A 24,313-nucleotide genomic window follows, 5' to 3' on the forward strand; every position below is an offset into this window, starting at 1 on the left:
CGAACTAGGCCGCCACCCAAATTAAAGTACAAAAGAAGGTCACTTAAATGCGATTTAGACACCACACAAGTTGGGGAGTTGGCACATGAGTGATATGTGAAACCAATTGGAGTGCCACGTAGCATAATATGATTTACATCATCTCACACATGGTAGGAGACTTGGTTCTTCTACTTGCCACAATTTAAAGGAAATTAGACTTAGCTCTGCCACATATTGAAATCTCATACAATGAGAACTTGGACATGTTATGTGTCAAAAATATCATGATGTGGACTTGGTGCTACCACAAGTCAAATTTTTGTTGGTTGAGGACTTGGCAAAGAGAAAATGTGGGAGTGAAAGGGTGGTGGTTGAACCACCATCTCTCCACAATAAATACTGATCTCTTTACCTTTTAAAGGGAGCTCTAAGAACTAGAAGCTGAACATAGTTGAAAAACCTAAAGAAAGACGGATCACCAGAATACCGATTCTCACTTCAAAGTCGCAACAACCAAAACTGTTCCTACCGTCACTCTGTCTCAACACAAATCAGTCATATGTAAGCACAAGTTGGAAATTCTCGTCTAAATGTTAGGCATAGATTATTTAAAGCATCGGATTCAAAACAACCAACTGCCTTTACAAATGTGCTCTAAACTTGTCATGGAGATAGAATTAGATGGTCACTAGAGATAAGACTTAAAACATCACTTGTAATTTATTTATTTTTTCTGTTTTTGTACTATAAGTGGTTGTGCCATTTTGCGGACTAGCTCATTTGTACATCCACATTTTTTCGTATACCGGTGGGACAATATCTACCTCTCATTTCTTTCTCCACTAGAAAAGAAAATTAACTCCAACATCTTGGCTTCTCAAGGCACAAAGAATAGTGATGATCTCAAGGCCACAAGCTCAAATTTGATTCAATCAAATCTAAAACAGATAGATCCAATTGTCATCCATCTAAACTGAAGGAAGCAGTTGAACACACAGTTCATCATGGAGCCATCAAAGAAAAAAAAGGAGGTTCTTCAAGCACTACAGTGACAACTCATTTAGGTCTAGTTATTTGACTAATAAAAAGGAATTTGCAAGGTCTTTGGGTAGCTACCTCTACAGTTGTGAGATAGAGAAATTCACCTCATAGCTCCATCAACAAGTTTCTCTTATCTTAAAGCCCTAAGGTGTTAGCGATGGTAAAATAATACAAAGAACATCACAATAGTTCTCCTCAAACATATGCAAGGAATCTCCAATCATCTCAAAAAGAAACTCACCTCAATTGACTTTTCCAAGAGTTAGTGTATCTGTCATGATGGTACAAGCATATGTTGGTCCAGGTGGCTTCTCAAAGGGTGATGGATTGAGTTATTCAAATTAAAATTGATTTATACGTGTAATCAATTTTAATTTGAATAAATCAATTCAATATAAGTAGAGACATGCACATACCATAGGGACAAAAAGATTTTTTGTTCTTAATGTTCCCTTAGTGGTAGTCACGGCCCAAGAACCCTTGCAAGGGGAATTTCCACTATTATACTCTAATAGCTGGAAAAAAATACAAAGACTTTCTGACCTTCTTTGGCCACATGTAGCTTAATACACGATTTTTACACAAGCCGATTTCCCCAAGAGATTACTACTAGATTCTAGGTCTAGCTAGGTCTTTCTATCTAGAATAACAAATTTTAGTTGAACCTTTCACAAATTCATAAAAGAAAGGAAAAAATTACACCCTTGCTTGGAGAGATGTTTCTCCTTGACAAATTCAAGTTGCCTCCTCCTATGTAGTAATGATCAAGGAGTTTGTACTGCAATGTATGCAAGGATGATTGAAAGAAATAAAAGTTTTCAAATATAAGGCTCTCTCTCTCTAAAACACTTTTGAAGGTAATTTGTAAGATAAAGATTTGTGGCTTGAAGATATAGCAATAAATTCTCATTCTCTTTTTCTCTCACGGTTTGGTGGGGGTATTTATAGCTTCCCCAACTCAAACTAGCCATTATTTGCCTGTTGGGAAAAAAACTAAACCATTGATTGTCCAATCACTGGTAAGTGACTAATTGATCAATCGATCATAACGACTACTTTTTTGTTAGAAAGTGACTTATTGATCAATGGACTAATCGATCAATATGTTACTGTTGATAAAAAAAAGTTAAGTTGATCGATCATTGCTAGTGGTTGATTGATCAATCGAGGTTCCCCCTGGTTGTGCAATGCAAGTATGATTGATCAATCGAGATTCCCTCAAGCTATGCAATACAAGTATGATTGATCATCTAGGACACATCCATTTCATGATATAACGTATCATCGGCCATCCTTCATCAATTGATTGATCATAGCTATCTAGGCAAGCAAAATTAACATGGAATGATGAATTATCCCTCCAGATTGATCGATCAGTCAGAACCTTGCTAGTAAAGGACTTCAAGCATGATTGATCGAACGACTATGGTTGATCAATCGATCAACTATGGTTGATTGATCACAGTCAATGATTAATCGATCATTCTAATGCTAGTTTAAAAATATGCTTTATAAAGCAAGAGAATTTCTCTCTAAGTACTTTAACATGTTTATATGCAATTTATAACCTAAAGCTCCAATCTGACAAGATCTTAAGGAATAGAAGCTAAAATACTCTCTTACAAATATTGACTAAGTTTAAACTAATGTCTTTGATGTTTGAGCTTGAGTTTTCTTGTTGTCTTCTTCTTATGAGTGCTTCTTCAAGAGAGGTTCTTTAATTTGCTTGAGGTCTTCATTTTGGCTTTGAAGCTTAGACCTTGACATGCTCTTGAAGGTTGAGTATGTGAAATACTAAATTTGTAAGTTATTAGCTCAATTAAGTTTTGTTATTATCAAAAACAGTGTGAGAGTCAACCTATAGTCAATAATCTCCCCCTTTTTTATGATGGCAAAACCTGACTTGGAAAAAAAATAAAGATTACACTGCCATAAGGGTAGGAGATAAGTAAATATATAATTTTATCATAAGCGCCTCCTTAATTTGTGCATAGTTAGTTTTAATCCTTTTAAGTGTAATTTTATGAGTGTGTTGGTCTTTTTTATCCAAGTTCTCTGTGTTTTCTTCTCCCCCTTTTTTTTCATATTCAAAAAAATAATGAATTTAAACACATATTATAGAACAAAAAGTGTCTCAAAGGCCATATTATAAAAGATGTTCAAATAGTTACAAAATGTGTACAAGTATAAAATCAAAACATACAAGTATATTCATGTACTCCAGGAGTCAAAAATAGGTGGATCCTAAAGTCAACTAGTCTAAAGGCTGAAGTTGGCTTAGAATGGTATCAAGTAGCTACTCGATTCTCTATTAACGTGCCTTCACCTCGTCGATGTTGGACATGATTGCTACCTGAGTAGCTTGACATCATCTACATGTTCTTCAATAGTGGAGAGTCGATCAGTGGATGATGAAGTACCTTCTTCTATTCTTCTCCTCTTTGCAAATTCGTACTGATCCACGGGAGGCTCTGGATTCATCTCATCTTCATCAAGGTTGTGAGGTTGTCTTCTTTTGTATCTTAGCCTTTTGAATCTATTGTCCATGCCGCTTAGCAAAAAAAAAATTTCCAACCCTTATTCTCCAATGGACATTTTCTTTGTGATGTCCATGGATACCTCATTTGATAGATCCACTCTGAACACATAGAGAACAGTGGTGATCTCTCTGGCAAATGGAAGGTTGTCAGCTTGAGTACTCGTAGCTACATCCAACATGCGCCTTCCCATAATGTAGCCATAATCTAGTGGAATTCTCTTGATAATGGCCCAAAGTTAGAAGATGTCAGTTGTAGTGAGGCAAGAGAATGTTCCTTTCCTTAGATTGAGAAAATGTGTAACAATCTCCATGAAGACTCAATGCTCCATGCTTAAGTATTTTATCTTAACCTCATAGGAGCTTCCACATGTTTGTCCTAGAGACACTTGGATGATGTCTTGGAGATTTTGAGGGTGGTGCGGATGTAGATCTATATGCCATCTCTCTTTTGACGAACTTGGCAAGTCCCATAGATGTCGTCCCAAGCCGAGCATTGAGCTCACTAGTTTTGATTGATATACGAGTGTTCTTGACATGTGAGTCAGAGGTTGCATGAGGAGAGTTTTTCTACCTCAAGGTTTGTGTAAAAGACTTTCACCAAGAGTGGATAAATGTCTTCTTCACATTCCAATATACCTTTGTCAGCACAAAATATATTCTCAAAATCAACAATCTCTCATGTGCAAAAGGAGAGATCAAGCTCACTAGGCTCAACTATACTCTTAGAGGCAAAGTATTGGAGATACTTATCTCTTTGAGCCTGTGTGAGGAATTGCTCCTCCAATTTGGGATTTCCTCCCAGATGTCGTCCACTTTCCTTGGAGTCTTCTTCTTTGCCATGATCTTTGTTCTCACCATCTTTCTCACTTCAGTTTTTTTGAGAGAAAATGGAAGAAATGAGAGTTTTAGCCTTCGATTTGAAGGAAAATCTCTCAAAAACAAAGAAGGAATAGAGATTTCGGGTTAGTGGAGCCCTGAAAAATCGTTGGAATAGGTTTTGAAATGATTTGGGATGAAGAGATGGGTTCAAAATTCAAATGTGGCTCTTCTTTTTTGTTCACGTCGTGAATAATTGATCATTTTGTTTCGATTAATCGATCAATCGCTTAAGTTGTTCGATATGCTTCCTCTCTTATGGCCATTCTTTTCTTAGAATTCACTTAATCTTTCATACCGTGCTCTTAGAGCTTGCTTTAACCCATATAATACATTTTATAATTTGTATACACGGTCAAACTTACTCACATCTTTAAATCCTTCGAGTTGTTCAACATATATCTCTTCTTTTATGTAAATCATAGGTTAGGAGGATTCAAATTGCTTCTAGTCTCTCCACGGGTGCATAAGTTTCTTTAAAATCTATACCTTCTTCTTGGTTATATCGTTTGGCAACTAACCTAGTTTTGTTTCTCACTACTTAATTTTTCCTAAAGACCCATTTTGTTCCAATGACTTGTTGATTTTTGGGTCTAGGTACCAGAGTCCAAACGTTGTTTTTCTCAAATTGATTCAATTCTTCTTGCATTGTCATAATCTAAAAGTCATTTTTTTCAACCTCAGCAAAGCAAGGGTTCTATTTGAGAAATCAAGACACTATTTGTCATAGTTTCATGAGTTGCTCTTATGGTTACAATTTTGCCTTGAGGGTAACCAGAGATTTGTTCTAGAGGATGATCAGCCATGAACTTATAGTTCTTCGGCTCCATAGGTGGGTCTTCTTGATTATTTGGGTGATTTGAGTTCTCTTCAAGATTTTGGTCTCGAATTTGAGATCTCGGGAATGAATCGAAGGGGTTTCCCCCTTCACCATCAAATATTGGAGTTGGAGTTGGATTTGGTGAATCAGATTCACCAAACTCAACATGAACTAACTCCTCTACTCTCATAGATGTCTTGTTATAAACTCTATAAGATTTGCTATGAGTAAAATAACCAAGAAAATTCCTATATAAGCTCTAGAGTAAAATTTCCCTAATTTTTTCTTTGGTTCTTTCAATATGTTTACTTTGCATCCAATGGTTTTGAAATAAGTAATGTTGGGAAGGGTGCCCCCATGCAACTCATACGGAGTTTTTTTGAGAAGTGGCCTTATGTTTACTCGATTAATGATATAATATGCAGTGTTCGTAGCTTCGGCCCAAAACCTACGTGGCATGTTGTATGCATGAGGCATAGTACTAGCCATTTCAATTAAGATTCAATTTCTTCTCACAATAATACCATTTTGCTGAGGTGTTCAATGAACTAAGAATGTGTGGTCTATACTATGCTTTGTGTAATATTCCTCGAATGTTATTGCCTTGTTCCTTTTGCATTTTTTTCACATAATTTAACAAAGGCTAGAAAAGCATCATCCTTGTGGGCTAGGAAATCTTCCCATGTTAACCTTGAATAGTCATTGTCTACCACCACCAGAGTGAAGCACTTCCATTTAAGCTTAAGGTTCGGGTAGGTCCAACTAAATCCATGTGGATTAGTTGAAAAGGATGAGAGCTTGAAACTAAATTCTTATCTTTGAAAGAAGTTGTGTTGCTTTCCAAGTTGACAAGTATCACAAGGTTTCTCTCTTACAATTTTTTTATCCGACAGTCCTCTTACTAGGTTATTTTTCACTAATCTGTTGAAGTTATGGAATGGAAAGAGAAAAACTTCATTGACTTGATGTAATCAAAGTACATGAACCTCTATTTATAATAGAGGAAAGTAATAGAGTCCAATTAAAATTAAACTACCCTTGACCCCATGACACCCAAACTCTAACACTTAAAGATAAGTCATAACATAATTGAATAACTCAACATAAATAGAAGATTAACATATCTAAAACACCTTTAAACTAAAATTCTTATGTGAGACCTCCTTCCATAATAATCGTGGCTCTGTAAGACTTCTTATTATGAGAGTCATGTAAGACTCTTCCATATTTACTCTTAAACATATTCCTATGTGTCCTAATCTCTTATGCTATGACCAAGATTCATCAATTTTTGCACCCAAACAGATGGCACTAGTTGAGGGTATATTACCTATGTTAGCAACATAGAGATTTTTGTTTCAATGTCCCTCTAGAACTAGTTCATCATTTTCATTCTTTACTAAGCATTTGTTCTTTTCAAATGAAACTTTATTTTCTTTATCACAGAATTGACTGCTAAGTAAGTCATGCATTAACCCTTCAATGTAATAAACATCGGATATGAAAGAGATTGAGGTACCGATTTTACCAATTCCAATTCCTATTCTTTGACCACAATACACAATGTAATGGAGCTTGATTCAGCGAGGAATGCCACAAGATTTGAGAGAAGATGATGGATTTTGTACTAAATCAACCTTTTTTTCTCAAAAGGGTATTTGGGAATTTAAAATTTAAACACCTTTTTTTAAAAATATTTTTATTTGCCAATAACTCCTCAGTTATTTCTTCCCAATGAGTTTGGAGGCCTATTTATAAGATTCGTAGCCAAACTAGCCATTTGTTGACCAATTTTTTAAAATTACAAAAAATGTTGATTGATCAATGAAAAAGTATGGTGGATCAACACTGTATAAAGGCTATATGTTTTGAGTTCTCTAAGCCCATTGATCAATCAGAACATCAATCAACGAGTTTTCAACCTTTTAGAAAACTCATTGATCAATCATGCTTTATAAAACCGGTTAAACAATATTCTATATGATTGATCATGCCTGAGTTAATGATCAATCATGTTTTATAAGTTTTGTTAGAGTACATTATGGATGATCAATCAAGCCTATACAGAATTATTGATCGTGTTATATGATAGTGTACTGATTTGAATCTTAAACATGATATACGCAACACTAAGGGATTTAGTAATTATAAATTATTTTGATGCATCAATAAAACACAGTTTTGAAATATTTCACACCTTAAAGCTCCAATGCTCTTAAGTACCTTAGGATTGAAATTTGATTGACTATCCTCATATGTAAGCTTTTTTGAGATTTTCTATGTAACTTGACTAGATCTTCAAGACTTCAAGTTTCCACTTTCTGTTAGTTCTTTTTCACAACAACCTTCAATGACTTTTTGCTTTGTGTCTTGTCTTGGCAACTTGATTGATCATCTTTTGTCTTAAGCTTTTGCAATAGACCTCATAATATTTGTGGTGGAAGGCATGTGTAGCAACGCACTTTAAAGCTACCTATCCTCATATCTCTATGCATGTTCCAGACTTCATTAACCATAGAAAATGAAATCTTGTATAATCTAGCGTTACAACACAAGGACTTAACTCCAAAAATATGGGCTCCAGCTAGACTTGTACATGCATGGGTCTTTTTTTTTGGTGTAGACCCTCCCTTAATCTATGCTATACTTTTTATCCTCCTTTTTTGCATCCATAAAAAAAAAAAAAATAACAGTCAAGTAAGTCACAAATAGATACAAATGTAGAGGCATTCACAAAAATTTTGAACTTATTGTGAAGATGAATGTTTCTAGTTTCTTCATCTTTGGGGAGGATAAAAAGGGGCAAATGTAGACCCAAAGTCGTCCTCCTTTAAATCCTCCATTAGATGGTGTATATTTTGGGGCTTTATTGTATATTTTTTTTTGTTATATACATTTGATTTTATAATTCAATAGATTATTTCTATATTTTTATATTTTTATTATATTTATATTAAACGTGAATATATATATTTTAACATGTAAATTTAAAAATTATAATTTGTTATGCTTTCACATCAAAATTCAAATTTTCACTAGAAAAGTTGTAAAATATAAAAATTAATATAATACCCTCTGCCAGCAATTTTTTAAATTCATCAGTAAAGTTGGTACTCTCTGCTAGCGAATTTTCAAATTATCTAGCAAAGATGACACTTTCTCCCAGTCGATATTTCATTTAGTCTATGGGCTATGAAAAATATTCCAACTGGTAAGACTTAAATCGAAAAGGTCGACATTTATCTAATAAATTGTTGTAGAATTGAGTTGTGTTTACATTACAAGTAGAGCTAAAACGTATGTCGTATATGAAATATTGTTAAGGAGTAGAGATGATTTCTTGTAATGCTTATTATAAGGAGATTTTATGGCCTGATTTAAATCTCAAATAAAATAAAATGATTAAATAAATACTTTATTTTATAATATCCAAATATTTAATCAAATTGTTACTTTTGTAATATCTAAATTCTCATTCTTAAATTAGAAATCAAATATAATATTAAAATCATGAATTTATATAAATAAATAAGATGACATTTTATTATATAAAATGATTCTGATTGATTTAATTTTTATAAGATAATTTTATTTAACTATTTTGTTAGTAAACTAAGATATTTTTTTAAAAATAAATAAATTAATAAATAATTAAAAAAATTAAATTAAGATATTTAATTTAATTTAATGCATAAATATAAAATATTTAAACAAAAGGTTTATTTTCACTAAAAGTAGCCCAGGTTATAAGCGGGAAACGGAATTCAATTTGTTGAGTGTATTAACCCCACACGAGCACAGGAACAGGTTTGTTTTCGTTGCAGCTGCTCCGAGGTCGAGCATACGCGATAATGGAAGCATGCTTGCCCCCATTAATCTTCTACGGAATCGGATTCCGTTCCCTCCTTGGACAGTGCTTTCGCGGATTGCCTCAGGCAGAGGACACATCGCTACTTCTTCTCCATACCGAATAAACTTTCCCTACGAATACTTCTCTAGTGAGTTCACCGCTGCTCCTAGGTTTACTGCCCGTGCGTATCCTTGTGGTATACTCGGCCGAGATATCAGCACAGAAGACAATTTTGTGGTTCTCGGCATCGAGACAAGCTGCAGCTGTAGTGAGTTTACTGTTTGTCACGTTCGAGCCTTATTTATGACGGAATTGTTTCTGTGTATTAGCTTGTATTTAATTAGTTTGTATCTCAATTGGTTTTGGGGTCAGCTTTAGAAGCAGCGGCGATATTCTTAGCCAAGTGGTTTCTTCTCTGGTAATTTCTGATTTAGTATTTCCTATTTCCAGAATTCACTAACCGTATTTGCTGGTTATCATCTGTTTATGTCTTCTTTCCATGGCTTTACATTTTTTTTTTCTGGGTAGGAACGTGAATTGCGATGCTTTTTCCTAAATTTGACCGCGTGTACTCCATTTTATTTTAATTTTTAATCAACAGCTCTGAAAGAGCTCAGTAGGATTAAAGCATTGATTAAAGTTAAGAAATAGTTGCAAGTGGCTCTTTTGCATTTGTACTTTTCTGAACAATTAGTTTGCCACTTCGTTAAGGCAGATTTGCTCACACAGTTTGGTGGAGTTGCTCTTAAAATGGTAGAAGAAGCTCACGCCCAAGTGATGCATTTCCATGAAGTCAAATTGTTTATATATGTCTCATTTTGAATTCAGTTTAACTTCCTGTTGGAGTCATGGAACCTGAGTTTGTATTTCATGCATTCAGGTTATTCAACTGGCACTGGATGAAGCAATGTCAAATAGGAGATTTTTCTGCAGTCGCTGTTACTATTGATCCAGGGTTAAGTCTTTGCCTGCGAGGTATAAAATTTTCTAGCTATTTACATTTTTTCTGTGGTGCTGATATATAGCCACTCACTAAATAATGCTGAACTGGGAGAAGTTATAGATTTAGGTGAACTAAAATGAATTAAGAGTCTCTTACCTGATCACTTGTATCTTCTGTTGTGTCAATTCTTACATGTCTGCTAAAGATATGAAGGTAATAGAGATTTAAGTTTATGATCCTTTATTTAATTTTGTAGTTGATGTCATCAAGGCTCGGAAAATGGCTGAAAAATTCAGTATGCCGTTCGTTGGAGTGCATCATAGCTCATGTTTTGGTTGCTAGGTAATCCTGTAGAAAATTGTCATTGTATTTTTCTTTCTTCTTATTAACCTGTGTATATCTGTGACAGTTCCAATGTTTTGCTCTAGGTTGTCTAAATGCATTGGAATATTCTAAAATAGTTTTTGGAACATGGACCTTTTGTTTTAAGATGTAGACCCTCAGTATTTGAGCAGAATCCTTAGAATATTGTGCTTTGTCAACGTGTTATTAGTTAACTTGGATCACAGAATTTGGCACTGATCTTTCAGAAGATGTGTTTAGAAGAGATGAGAAGATTCCTACAGATTCGGGAGAAATAAAGAAAGGCAGAACCAGAGACGAATATTGACAAAACAACTACTGCTAGCTCCTGTAGACTAAAAAATAATAGAGAGTCATCTTAGTTGGACTCAACTGAATGCAGAAATCTTATAGATCATCCAGTAGGGTTCTGTTAATGCTAGTTGATGCTCTGGCAAGATGTGGAGAAGATATATCAGAATGGTTTGTGAAGCTGAAATCATCATGGTTGAAAGACGGATGAGATGATGACAATAATGATGATGAGAGCAATGCGAATGTGAGTGTGTGTATATTGCACAGTAGGCATGTCTGGATGGCTCTGTAGAAGCTTGGTGTAGGATTTTTCTTTATTGCTCAAAATTCTCAATCCAATTGCTTGTTTTTCAAAAAGCAAGGAAAGCATATCATGCGTAGTGAGTGGAATCTAGTATGACTACTAATGGATAAAGACACTAGTAGAATTTGTGATCTCATTGCAAACTGCAAGGACAACAGAGTAAGAGAGGGATACTTAGTAAAAATAAAATTTGAAGGATGGTAGCACTCACAATGTTCAGTCAAGAGTGTGAACGTTGCTGGTTTTCTTCTCAAGGATCTTTAGCTGGTGACCTAACTTTTATTTCTTTTGCCATAGTAATTGAATTTCAAAGAGAAAAAGGTAATGATTTTCTGTCTAATTATTTATAGTTCCTTTCTCAGTTAAGCATTGAAAAACTGTTGTGGTCCATGACCTGGCTATGTGAAATTACTGCTGGCAAGATTTAAAGTGAATCTGCTTAGAAAGTTGCATATGCTTATTTGAGCATCTAATATTCGCTTCGCTTCTATCCAGGCTAATGGACAAGGAATTGCAATTTCCATTCTTGAATCTCCTGATTTCAGCTATTATATCTTGCAATCCTTATGGTCCTATTTATCTAAATTCTAGTAGAGTAATTGAAGGGACACTATTTTTCCTATTGAGTACATGCATATCTGAGTTAAAAATCCCACCTGTGTTACCATCTATTCAATAGTATATATTTTTTTTCTTTGAAATAGTGACTCTCATTATATTGAAGAATAAAGATTTTTGAAGAATAACTGTGTTTCACTTTTCTTTAGATGATACTGTCACCATTTTTTAGAAAAAAAAGAACACATAATTAATTGGGAGGGAGATACAACACCACAAGGGGAAAGGGCTTCCCAACATTAACATAATACACCATCTTTAGCTCAGACATCAGCTATATAATTGGCAGATCCAGGAGTTCATTGTCAAGAGATAGTATGGGTGATTGCCTCCACACATTTATGAGATCACCACTACACAATATACATCTTGATCCTCTTCAAGAACATAACAAGCTGTTTTGTTAGGCAATGATGATTCTGGAAGAAAATTTGGAAAGTACGTATAGAATAGCATAAATATCAAGTGTTTATAGAGATAATTGTAGGATGAGTGTGTATCTCATAATCATGCGCCTCTAATGCAGGTAGGGGTGGCAAAGTTTGACCCAACTTGGTAATCCGATCTGAACCCAACCGGTTTTAGTTGACCCAAACCCAATCCAAGTTATAAACGGGTCTGGTGTAGGTTTATTTACCTGACTTGATTAATGATGACTCTGGTTCAGGTTTTGTGTGACACAAGGATCCAATGGATCTTGGTTTAATAGATTAAAAGAGAAAAAATGGATCAAAATAATGTGGTTCAATATTGTTAAAATACACATATGGGGGTGTTTGGTAATTTATTGTAGTTCTAAATTTATCATAAGGGTTGAAGTACGTTGGTTTTCATTACAGAATTCTATGTTTCAATTTTCATTTAATTCTGAGTTGTATTTCAGAATTTATGGGAGATTTTGTAAGGAGGAGCAAATTTGTCTTTTTGTACTAAATCTCACTTAAGTGATTTAATAAAAGGGATTGAGCTTGAATTCTGAGCCCCTACATGAGCAGTGTATTCTGATGCTTCCTATCTCTCTTCTTCACTTCTTTCTTTACTTTTTCTTCTTCTTTAATCTCAATCTCATAATATGGTATCAGAGCGATAGAATTCGTTCTTGGGAGGTTCTTTAGCCAGTTTCTTGTTCCCTCTACAAGATTTGGATTCTTAATCCAGAATTCTTCTCTTGGTTGGGTCAGGTTTCTTCCTTTTTTTTGGTATAACTATTTGTTTACTACTAATAAAGCAGATTACTATGATTTTTCTACCCCTTGAGGGTTCCCTATTGATCGTTTTCTAAATCCATACTTTGTCCCTATCCTGCATCACTGTCTCTTTGTGCCTATGTCAGCCCTAATTGCTGGTCTTTGTGCTCAATTTGTTGTTATTGTTGTTGAAGTTGGGTGAATTGAGGGCTATTGGTGATATTGTTGATTGTCGGTCCTGGATTTGTGCCCTAATTGAGTGTGGGGCCCACTTGGCATGTGCAGATTGCACCTTATACCTATTGTTATTTTGGATAACGAATATCATTTTGTTGACATTCATGGTATACTTTGAGGTATTTAGAGGATTAAAACCCGAAGAGAAAGTTAACCATTCAATATAGAGGGTATGTAGTTAATTAAGAAATAAGAAGTCAAAATTGTATCCCCCTAAAAAGACTTAGGAATGTTCATGTGAAGTAACAATGTCCGAGTAACCTCAAGAAGATGTCTATTTTTACATTCAACCAGCCCATTTTGTTGAGGGGTATGAGGACAAGACGTCTAATGGGTAATATCATGTGAGGCACAAAACACCAAAAATGTTGAATTTATGGAAAAGAAAAATACTTCATTGACTTCATTAACTTCTCATTATAATCAGATTACACGAACCTCTATTTATAATAGAGGAAGGTAGTAGAGTCCAATTACAATAAAACTACCATTGTCCCAATTACACCCAAACTCTAACACTTAAAGATAAGTCCTAGCATAATTAAATAACTCAATATAGATAAAAGACAAACATAACTCAAATTAAAACTCTTTTAGGACGTGACCATAAGATAAAGATGCCAACTTGTGGTAATCATGGTGGGTCCCACTTCTTATGTGCTTGGGTCTATCTCGTGGGCCTTCCTTGGTCATGTGGCCCATCTTATAATACTCTTAGATATGTGGGCCTTCCTTGGTTGTGTGGGCTTGGGCCTATCTTCCAACACTACCCCTCAATTTGGGGGTGAGAGAACAACATGAACTCCCAACTTACTGCAAATGATGTATAAAATCTTTTTGTATAAAATGACACATCTATCAATATGCCTTCATCTTCCATCACTCCCCCTCACGCCGTTGTGTCCTTCCATGAGGCATTGCTGGCATAATGTAAGTGAGAGTAAAAATCACTCCTAGCAGTAAGACATTGCTCCATACTCCAATCCTAATGCCGGATGTAGGGCACACTCTGTCTTATGTAGGTAGTGTGTCTATCGGCATTGCTTTGAAGTGTCCACCACCGTGTTCTTCCATAGGACAACGACTCTCAAGTGTGGTAGGAGTAATAAAAGTTATTGTAGTGGGGGGGGGGGGGGGGGGGGGGGGGGGGGGGGGGGGGGTGTAGTGGGTTTATTTATAATGGTGTCCCAATCCAAACATTGTCCCAATGTCATATCCTGAACCAATCATCCTCTACGTTTGCAAGTCTTGTGCAATGCAAGAAGTAGGATAAAATTTTATGGAAAAATATAAGGATTTAGTAATATGACTTACAAATAAGAGATTGACTGGAAACTTTGGAACATACAGAATTGAGTCCCATGACATCTACTGGGTAGTGTGGACAATACCTTCCCCTTGAATATGAGAGGTGTATCCATCAGCTAAAGTATTTCAACGATGTGAATGAGATAGATTAATGGACTGAAATAAAGTGGACATACTTGACATGACATCTACTGGGTAGTGTGGACAATACCTTCCCCTTGAATATGAGAGGTGTATCCATCAGCTAAAGTAATTCAATGATGTGAATGAGATAGATTAATGGACTGAAATAAAGTGGACATACCTGACATGTGTGTAGAGGCTTTTGAATCAATGATCTAGGAGGGAGAATGGGACACATTCAATGAAGTCATACCTGTACTCATCGTTGTGATACTTGTTGAGGATGAAGTATAAGTCTCAACAATCGTTGTAGTAGATGATGCAGTAAACTGGCCTAGTCGCTGTATTAACTACTAAATCTCTTCATAAGACCTAGTGTGTGAAGGGGCGTCCTTTCCTATCATTACAGAATTGACCTAGGTAGGTTTACCGAGTTTCTCCCAACATTTTTCAGAAATATGGTTTACTTACCACGGTGAACTCATTTTTTATTCGCCCAATAATTTTCGGTCACGACCACGAGTAGAGAAGGAACGACTTCTACCTTTATTATTACTACCACGAAATTGGCCATTAAGCTCACTAGTATAAGATTAGAGGTTAAGAGCAGCTGCATCAGAGAGATTTTCACTTGAGTCATTTTTATTTACTATTGCATCTTCAGTCCAAAGACCTCTAGTAAAAGCCTTCTCTAAGGTGGTCACATCCTCATTTGCCAACAACTAGCCATGAATGGCATCACACATAGAGCCTAAACCATCTAGAAATGTGCTAATTTCCTATAGTACCCCTCTCATCTCAGTGAAGTAATTTGTCAGTGATCTACTTCCACCCTTCATATTAAAGTATCTCACATACAATTCATAAATTTTCGACAAGTTATTTTCTTGAGATAAAATAGATGCCAAGGTAATCCACATTGCCTTAACAGTACTACAACTCAAAAACTAGTCACTGAATCGTGACTCCATACTGTTAACCAACTAGGTCACCACTAAATTGTCTTATGTTACTTAGTCTTCATTAATAGGTATAGGGGGATCATTTGTTATGTTTTTGGCCATTGTTCTAGACCTCCTTCTTCCTCAGTGCGTGCCACGATGGCTAGTACAAGTATGAATACACTAAATGTGTCTCATTCCCCCTCTTGGATCATTGATTCAGGAGCCTCTACACACATGCCAGATATGCCCTCTCTATTTCAGTCCATTAGTCCATCTCGTTCATATCGTCGAGTTACTTTAGCTAAAGGATCCACCTCTCCCATTTAGGGGGAGGGTATAGTTCACACTACTCCACAAATATCTTTAGATTCCGTTTTATTTGTACCAAAGTTTTTAGATAATCTCTTGTCTTTAAGTCATATAACTAAATCCTTAAATTGTTTAGTCAACTTTTATCATACTTCTTGTGTTTTCCAGGACTTGCAGATGAAGAGGACGATTGGTTCAGGACATGAGAAGGGAGGGCTGTACATGTTAGATGATGTATTTGTTTCTCGAGCTGTAGCTCTACTGCAGATTCTTCTTACTTGTGACATCTGCGCTTGGGACATCCTTCACCAACTAAGTTGCGTCAGTCTTTTCCTTCTCTGCCGGCCGATATTTCATTTGATTGTGAATCCTGTCAGTTGGGAAAGCATCATCACACCAGTTTCCTAGTTAGTTCTAGTCAAAACACCAAGTTGTTGAATTAGTCCACTTTGATGTATGGGGTCCATGTCGGGTTCCTAGCCCATTTGGTTTTAAGTATTTTGTGTCGTTCATTGATGATTTCAGTAGAGTCACTTGGGTGTATCTCATACGGGAGAAGTCCGAAGTATTTGATGTATTCCTCAATTTTTTTCAATGAAATAAAAAATCAATTTGGTGCCTGTGTTCATGTACTTCGTACTGACAATGGTTTGGAATATCTTAACCATAAATTTTCAGTATTTTGTACTTTTCATGGTATTAAAGCAGTAATACAAGTCTTGGGCAACTTTGTTTCGATTTTATGGATCTTCTCTTTATTTTCAGCAATCTCCTTGAAGGTTTTTCCCACATTTTTGGACTAGTAGGGTAAAAGTTTCATTTTCCCTCTTTTTCTACTTGTCTTAGCCTATTAGCTAATGATTACTGTTTCTATTTGACTGAATGTAGGGATTTAGAAGTGTTTGATGATCCCAATTTGAGGAAATTTCTCAAATCTACCTGCGTCATCAACCTAATGCTTGTGTCATCATCCATATAGCCTATGCCATCTTGATTTCTTGCAATTAAGTCATTCTTTCATTGATTTAAGATCTCAATTGTTGGAATTGATCACTATTGGTTCTAAATTGAATGAATTGGGTGTTGTATTGCCATAATTGAATTCGGTGTAGGGCCCACTTGATTACGCAAATATTGAAATTTGGGGAAAGTACTTCTCTTTGGTTTATTGATGCTCTAGTGTACTGAATTGTGGTGTTTGGTGATATTTAACATGGTATCAGAACAGGTACTCATATGTGGGCGTACACCTAAACTATCCACTTGTAGACCTACAAAAGAGTGCCTGCACCTAAATTATCCACTTGTAGAGCCACAAAAGAGTGCCTACACCTAAACTATCCACTTGTAGATCCACAAAAGAGGGCCTACACCTAAAATTATCCACTTGTAGAGCCACAAAAGAGGGCCTACACCTAAATTATCCACTTGTAAAGCCACAAAAGAGGGCCTACACGTAAGGGGGAGTGTTAAGGAATAGCCCCACATGGATTAGTGAGTACAAAGATATTGAGTTTATTAGCTGGGCAAGAGGTTTCCTAAGTTGCTAAATCATTTTGGGATGGGCCTTGGACCCAACTTAACAATATTTGCACCCAAACATGCTAGGAATTGGAAATGGACCCCGTATATTAGAATGAATAAGTTCAAGCTTCTTTTTACTTTTCTTCTGACTCGATGAAAAAAAATCGAATGATGCTTGCCTAGTTAACACGACTCACATTGAAAAGATAAGCTCGATGGAAATGTAGGAAAAAGATGAACTAACTTTGCTGGTGAAGGATGGCCGAGTTGTAGATACCACTGGAAGGGAGCCTCTCTCACGTGTGGAACCAACCATCTTCCTCGTCATAAGATCCTGAAACACACAATGAGATTGATAGAAGAAAGTTACAAAATAATTCAAGGATTTAGTGAGTAGACTAATAGATAAAAAATTATGAGGAAACTACAAATAACACAGATTTAAGCGGCATAGATGGAGTATGTGTGACATCACCCATTCCCTGTACAAGTGAGACTAAACCATCGGCCAACATAACATTTTTAACCAGTGAAGACTACCTTAGACCAATGAATAAAGACAATATACCTGACATAAGAGTGGATGTTCCTGAGTCAATTACTTAGGAGGACCCAAGACGTACATATATATTGACATACTTGAGCTGGCACGGGTAACTGTAGGAAGTGGAGGTAGTGTAAACCGATGCTGAAGAGGAAGGAGCTGAGATAGAGGCAAGCTAAGCCATGCACTGAGCCAATTGTTGCATTTCATCTGGTGCTCCTCAGTGAGTTGCCCAAGTAGGCTTGCCAACTTAATCCAACACTTGTCAAAGAAATGGTTAGTTGTTTCAAGGACACCCACATCTCCTTGGCTGTTTCACAATTGATAATTTGATTTCTCAACCTTGAGTCCATACTATTCAATAGCCAAGTCATTACTTAATTGTCTTCTGTTTCCCAATCATTTGTAAGGAGGGTTGGAGGATCATCTCTGATAAATTTTGACTTTCTTTTGGCATTAAGATAAATTTGAACAGTTTTAGATCAACTCAAATAGTTGAGTCTTGAATCTTTTCCTTCTAAGCTCCCAACATCCCTTGAGGGAGTGATAATTTCATCAGCATCAGCCATAGATAACAGAAAAGTCCAATAAATAAAATTCAATATGACCTTCTATAGTTTTGCATACCAAGTAGGCCCCACAGGTCACAATTAGGGTTTCATAAAAAACAACACACGAACACCCTATAATATGTAGAAAACTGAAATTGAATGAAATTTCAATGAAAACACACCAGAATCACAACAGATAGAGCTGACATAAGCAATCCAGGAGATGACAGGCAAAACAATCAATATTAGGGTCTGCTCACAGTAAGAATTGGGAAATCCCAAGCAAAGAATCCTCTTGGGTCACTAATCAAGCATAGAAATACTAATCTAATAGTAGAGACCATCAACCTTAAGGTTATGGCAGAGAAAGAACAAAAAATCAAGTGTTTGGACACCAGTCAAGTCAAACCTGGATAAACCCTTTTCAGAAATGTTGTATGCGACAGAAGGAGGGAGGATGCTTCATTGGGCTGCAATCAGAACAGATTGCTCTGATACCATGTAAAAATTTGAAAAGAAGAGATTGAGAGTGAGAGGAGATGAGGAGCAGAAGAACAGAGGATTTAGGAGGAGCCTAAGCTCTGGATTAGGCTGAAAAGCTCGAGCCCCTAATCCCTCTTATTCACTGAAGTGAGTTGAGAGGAGAAGACCGCTCTACCCCTCATACAAGTACACCTTATATCTCCATATATACAAGTCCAAAAATAATGAAATTTGGACCATAGACACTAATACACTTCCTGAAACTATTAGTACTCTCCTTGATACACTCAGACCGAAATGACCAAACTACTCTTCTTCAATATATTTAACAGTTTGTCCAAGGTGGGGTTGTGTCATGGGTTTCCAAATTGAGGGTGAGAAGTACATTGTAGTACTGGTAGTGTTAGTTAAGCCTACCCAAGAATTTTCTAGAGTAGAGGTGTGTTACTTCGGTGATCAGCAATGACTAGCAGCAGACTGGGGACAAGTTACTCTAGCATAACACTAAATTGCTTTTTGAAGATCTATGAGTAGATTTCCTCATTTGCTGCTTTGACATCCATGTGTAAGGGGGAGAATTTGTGTTTCCAAATCAACAATGATTAGCAGCTGATCATGGGACAAGTTAAAGCTAGCCTATGACTCGAGCTGCTTTTAAGGATCTGTGAGCTGATTTCCTCATTGAAGACTTAAACAGAAAAAAATTTATGTCCTTTTATTTTGGTTTAGTATGTAACAAGCTGAAGTTAATGAACTCCAGCTTGAGAGGGAGTGTGAAAAGAAACTCATGCCGGCTGTCACTCACGTGCGTGTAGAAGATGCCAAGTTCAGCAAGCTTGCAACTAGTGCGGAAATTGTTAGGTAGTGTAAGATTCTTTGTTTCCTATTTTAGTAAGATTTTTTTCTTTGTTTTATATTAGGACATGGGTTTAGTCTCCTAATCATGGGGAGATTGTGACTTCAAGCAAATAGCGTGAGAGGGGAGATACAAATGTTTCTTTCTCCATTTCTCCTGTCCTCTCTCCACTTTCTCTTCTCTTCTATTATTGCCTCTCAAACTCCAGTTAATGAACTCCAGCTGAAAATTTACATAGGGATATTTCATTATATCTGTGTTTTATGCACATCTTAAATTGTTTTTCTATATTTTTTGTTGAATCATTACACTTGAAACCGTTATTTTTACCGAGGAAAATGTGATCAGATCCTCTGGAAAAAGAAGTTCCATGTGTCCTGATGCAGATTCTGTAAGTGATTGATATGAATTTTAGTATCCCATCAAGTGAGGATATAAAAAATTCACTGAATTCGTTACGGTTCTTTGGTAAGGTTCACTATAACAATATTTAGCCTTCATTATGGATCATCTTCTGGAATCGTATAACTGTCAAAAGTGAGTGACTGTTCATGGGAACAGTTATTTTCCGAATACTCATAACGGTGTGTTAACACCCGCCTCCCCCCAAACTGTACTTGTAAGTTTTCTCACAAAGCTTTCCATGCCTACACTTAGGAAGAGCACTATTTTTCCTTTAGTTAGGTGTCCCTCTCTCACATCAGGCCCCAGTGACATCAAAGGCCCTACAGAGGAAAAAAGGACCTTTTTTTGTCTAAATCTATTACAATTCTTGGTTGAATTTATTGTGTTGTTCACCTCTCAAGTCCTACTTTTTCCCTCTTAATGATTTGGTGTAATGGTTGCTTGGACCGTTCTAGAGCACTACCTTTTGTGAAGATTTGATCACCCCCCAGCTGCGGAGGAACCAACAAAGAATCTGTTGTTTATCACACTCTCTGTAACTCTTACTAGTATCCGAATGTTTACTCCTTTCTTGATAAGGTCAGAACAATGCTTACTTACCTTCAGAAATTTTGTTAAAAACAATTCTTGATAAACATGTCATCAAAGTAGTCTCCGTGAGGGAAGAAGTTTTCTTGGTCAAGTTGGAAGATTTACCTGCAGATAATTTGTGAAAAAATTCTTGGTAAACGTGCCATCAAAGAAATATTCTCCAAGTGAAGAAACTTTCTTGGTCAATTCAGAATGTCCCTGTATGCGTAGTGGCTGTTGTGGGGAAAAAGGATAATCAAATACATAAAGAGGAGTTATTTCTTTGGCTGGTACTTTGGTGTTACATATGCTAGCTGTTTCTGATGCTTGCTATCCTTTTCTTTCTTTTAATTTCTGGATTATTTATGCACTGTGGAGTAGTTAGATTTACAGCCAAGGTGGCCCCTGGGGGAGTATTGGTCAAAGAAATTAGTCAAGCTCCTTCACTTAAAGAGCCAGAGCAGACCCATCTCTGACATCGACCATTCACGGTTCGTCCCATCACCACTCTGTTGACTGTTCTAGGTCTCTGTGACACAGATAAGATAGGGAATACGAACTACCAACAATCTTGCAGGTAAACCAAGGGAACACTCTCCTCTTGAGTCTAATTTTATTGCATTCCCTTTAGAACAAGGAAAACATTCGTGCTGAACCTTTATATTATGGAATATATATTTGGGTTCTTTTTAATGGCTTGTGATCTTGGAGGAAACTGATGAATGATTGTTACTGGTGAAAGTAGCTGAAAAAATTCAACTTTTTACTGTTTACATTTGATCAGGTTTTCTGACGGTCTTTACAATTGATTTCTGGTGCTAATCATGCATTCGATCTCAACCATCCTTCGCTGGGTTTGTTTACTATGCATATGGTATTTTTATACCTCCATCAATTTGACATGATGAGCAATTAATGTAAGGTAGAGCTTTACAGGTTTAATAATTTTCTTATGGGCCACGCGTGACTTTATCTAGATTACCCTCTCCTTAGGCTTTTTCGTTCCCAGACATCATTATTCTGACTATGCAGGGATCTTTATCTTGCCAACGTTGAAAGACCTGAACAGTTCCACCCGCCTAAAGCGACTAATAACTTACCTCAGCTTATTGATTTCCATTTCTTTCTTATCTTTATTCTGTGTAACATTTGTTTCTGTTCCAGTCAAGCTGAAACAACAGTTCAAACTGTTTAATGACATCATATTGGAGAATTTTCAGTCCTTGTGTACAGGAATTCATGTATTCGAATCAGAAAAAGTCGACAGGGATAGATTGTCAAAGAGTTGTTACATCGAAGTGGTGAAACCTATGAAAGTGGTATCATATCATCAAAGGCCAGGCAGATTTATTCATCTAAATCCAGTTCCTGTTAGCTGTTCTTGAATGGTATTAAGTTTTCAACGGCGCAGAGTCAGCACCTTTCATTGTATTCAGGGACGTAATCTCAACACGAGAAGCCATGAATACGAGGCGGTCGTCGTCACTGTTGAAGATATCAGATGAGCTGGTAATGGGATAGTGTCATTTGCACATTCTGCTTGTTCCAGTGAGGTATGGAACAACTGACGAAGAAAGGGTTTACCTTTATTTGATTGAACTCTCGAAAGAACCGAGATAAAAGTTTTCTGAAAAGGAGAGAAAGCAAGAGAAGGGTCCGCGAGAGGTGAGGATTGTGTAAAGCAACAAAGAATGATTTTTTGAAGGTGGAAACAGGAAAGGAACGGAGAAGAAGAAAGAGGCGACTAAAGGTGATAAAGTTTAAACAAAGTCGGGTCAGAAACCAACATTGAAAGGCCCTATTCCTGCTTCTGCAACTGTTCCTTGGCGAGCGTGGCTGACGTCTGTGAGAATGCGGAGAAGGCAAAAAAAGAAGAGGTGAGACAAGACAAGAGTTCTGTATGCCTGGACTCCTGCTCCCTCGAAACTATTAAAAACAAAAAACGTCCGAATCGAAGCCGCATCCCGAGATTAGCAAAAGTTCCAGTCGGAAGTGGCAAATAACCCTTCTTCAAAATTCAAACGCAGAGATATTTTTCCCGGCGGGAAGAACAGCTGAAACACCGATGGTTCTATGAAATAACAACAAGAAAACCTGTTTGTACAAGGGCCATCAACACATTTTTATTACATTACATGGCGAGGAGAAGAGAAATAGAGAGAAAAACTCTAGCTTCAGTAATTAAACAGAAGAGATACCTTTGGTTTTTTTTTTTTTTTTTTTCACTTTTGTGCTTGTTTACATTTTATACTAATCGAGAGCATTTGGTCCAGAACAATAATTCACAACAGGGTTCCAAATCCATTGCACCAAGAACCTCCTCCTAATCCCGTTCATGTTGTAAGTTGCCCCATCTTCTCCGTTAAGCATCTGCCCAGTGTAGGAACCCCCGCCGCCGGTGCCGTAAATCCCCTCGCAGAGGTCGGCGATCTCCGTCGGGAAGGATGGGTCCTGGCCGGCGTACCAGGCGTTCACCAGAGGATTAGTTGCCAGCTCGGCGAGCTCGTGGGCAATGACGCTTACCATCCCATCCACACCGATGTCTCCGTTGGGCGATTTCAGGGCCTTCAGGCCCGGAATGTACGAGGGCACGGCGAAGGGGTAAGCGCAAACGCCGGGGCACTGCTTGGCCGAGTTGCCGATCCAGGCGTAAGGTAGCGTGTATCCGACGATGGAGGGAAAGGTGAAATAGTGGAAACCACAGACCTGACCGCAAAAGTCCTGCACGTACACGTCCTCGGAGGTCAGCAGCAAATAAAGGCCGCCTTTGGGATTGACGGGTAGCGGCCGCGTCGACGCCGTCACTGCGCTCTTAATAACCGACTGGATTGACAGACGGGTGAGAGACTTGCCGTGGGAGTAGAACCGATCATTCTTCTCCTCCCCTAGCCGGACGACTCGGGTAATGTTGGCCCCCGTCTGGTCCGTATACAGCCGGACGGTATTCCACCAACCGGCGACGCAGGGGCGTGTGGCTCCGGTGGCGGAGATGGAGCGAAGAAAGCCCCGAATGATGCGTTTCTGCGCGGGCTTCCAGTTGCCGTACCAGATAGGGTGTAAGGTAATGTTGGCGGTAAGAACCGGACCCATATGGTACACGAGGTGCACGAATTCAGAGGAGCCCTCGTATTTCTTAGAGGCGCCGAAGGCGATATCCAGGCCTTCAGTTGTGGAGGAGTTATCGAAAAGGCGGGGCCATGGTCGCCATGCCGTCGCCGGAGCGACCAACGACAAAAACACCGGAAAAAGGAAGAAAAGGGCTACCGGCGCGGAGGGCTGCCGAAGGCAACCTCCAAGGAAGGCCCGCCGCATGGTCATAGACAGACTGTCGGAGAAGAAGGATCCCGACGGGTATATATAGGACCGATTAATTTGCTTCACTATCTTCAGTCTGAGAAGCGCGCCATTGATTTGCGGGTATTGGAGGACAGATAGATTCTTAAAATCCAGCTGTCACGCGGGTCCCACCGCTCCCCCATTTTGCTCTTGTTGTTTCAGATAAGAAGGGCATTTTGGGCAAAAAAAAGAAGCTTTCGGTTCTTTTTGATCCTGAACCCAAGGGGATGGAAATGATCGCCCGTGTCGAATCTTCGACTGAAATGACTGTAATACCCCCCTTGTCGCTCCTTCTTGTGTTGTCTA

General features: G+C 37.5%; 2 protein-coding genes across 2 annotated transcripts; one reads left to right on the forward strand and one right to left on the reverse strand.

The window, feature by feature from the left end:
• Window positions 1–9,117: 9,117 nt before the first annotated feature.
• Window positions 9,118–22,894, forward strand: LOC137947739 (probable tRNA N6-adenosine threonylcarbamoyltransferase, mitochondrial). Its single transcript, XM_068793509.1, has 5 exons — window positions 9,118–9,376; window positions 9,481–9,526; window positions 9,989–10,083; window positions 10,308–10,393; window positions 21,892–22,894. The coding sequence occupies exons 1-4, from the start codon at window positions 9,118–9,120 to the stop codon at window positions 10,391–10,393; spliced, it is 486 nt and encodes a 161-aa protein (XP_068649610.1). The 3' UTR covers window positions 21,892–22,894.
• Window positions 22,767–24,014, reverse strand: LOC137947985 (protein EXORDIUM-like 3). The gene has a single exon (XM_068793866.1). The coding sequence runs from the start codon at window positions 23,987–23,989 to the stop codon at window positions 22,922–22,924; it is 1,068 nt and encodes a 355-aa protein (XP_068649967.1). The 5' UTR covers window positions 23,990–24,014; the 3' UTR covers window positions 22,767–22,921.
• Window positions 24,015–24,313: the final 299 nt, after the last annotated feature.

The sequence above is a fragment of the Aristolochia californica genome, unplaced genomic scaffold (genome assembly GCF_029961685.1).
Source record: "Aristolochia californica isolate CCGP_79_NKW_82.1479 unplaced genomic scaffold, dmAriCali1.0.hap1 SCAF_13, whole genome shotgun sequence".
Taxonomy (NCBI): domain Eukaryota; kingdom Viridiplantae; phylum Streptophyta; class Magnoliopsida; order Piperales; family Aristolochiaceae; genus Aristolochia; species Aristolochia californica.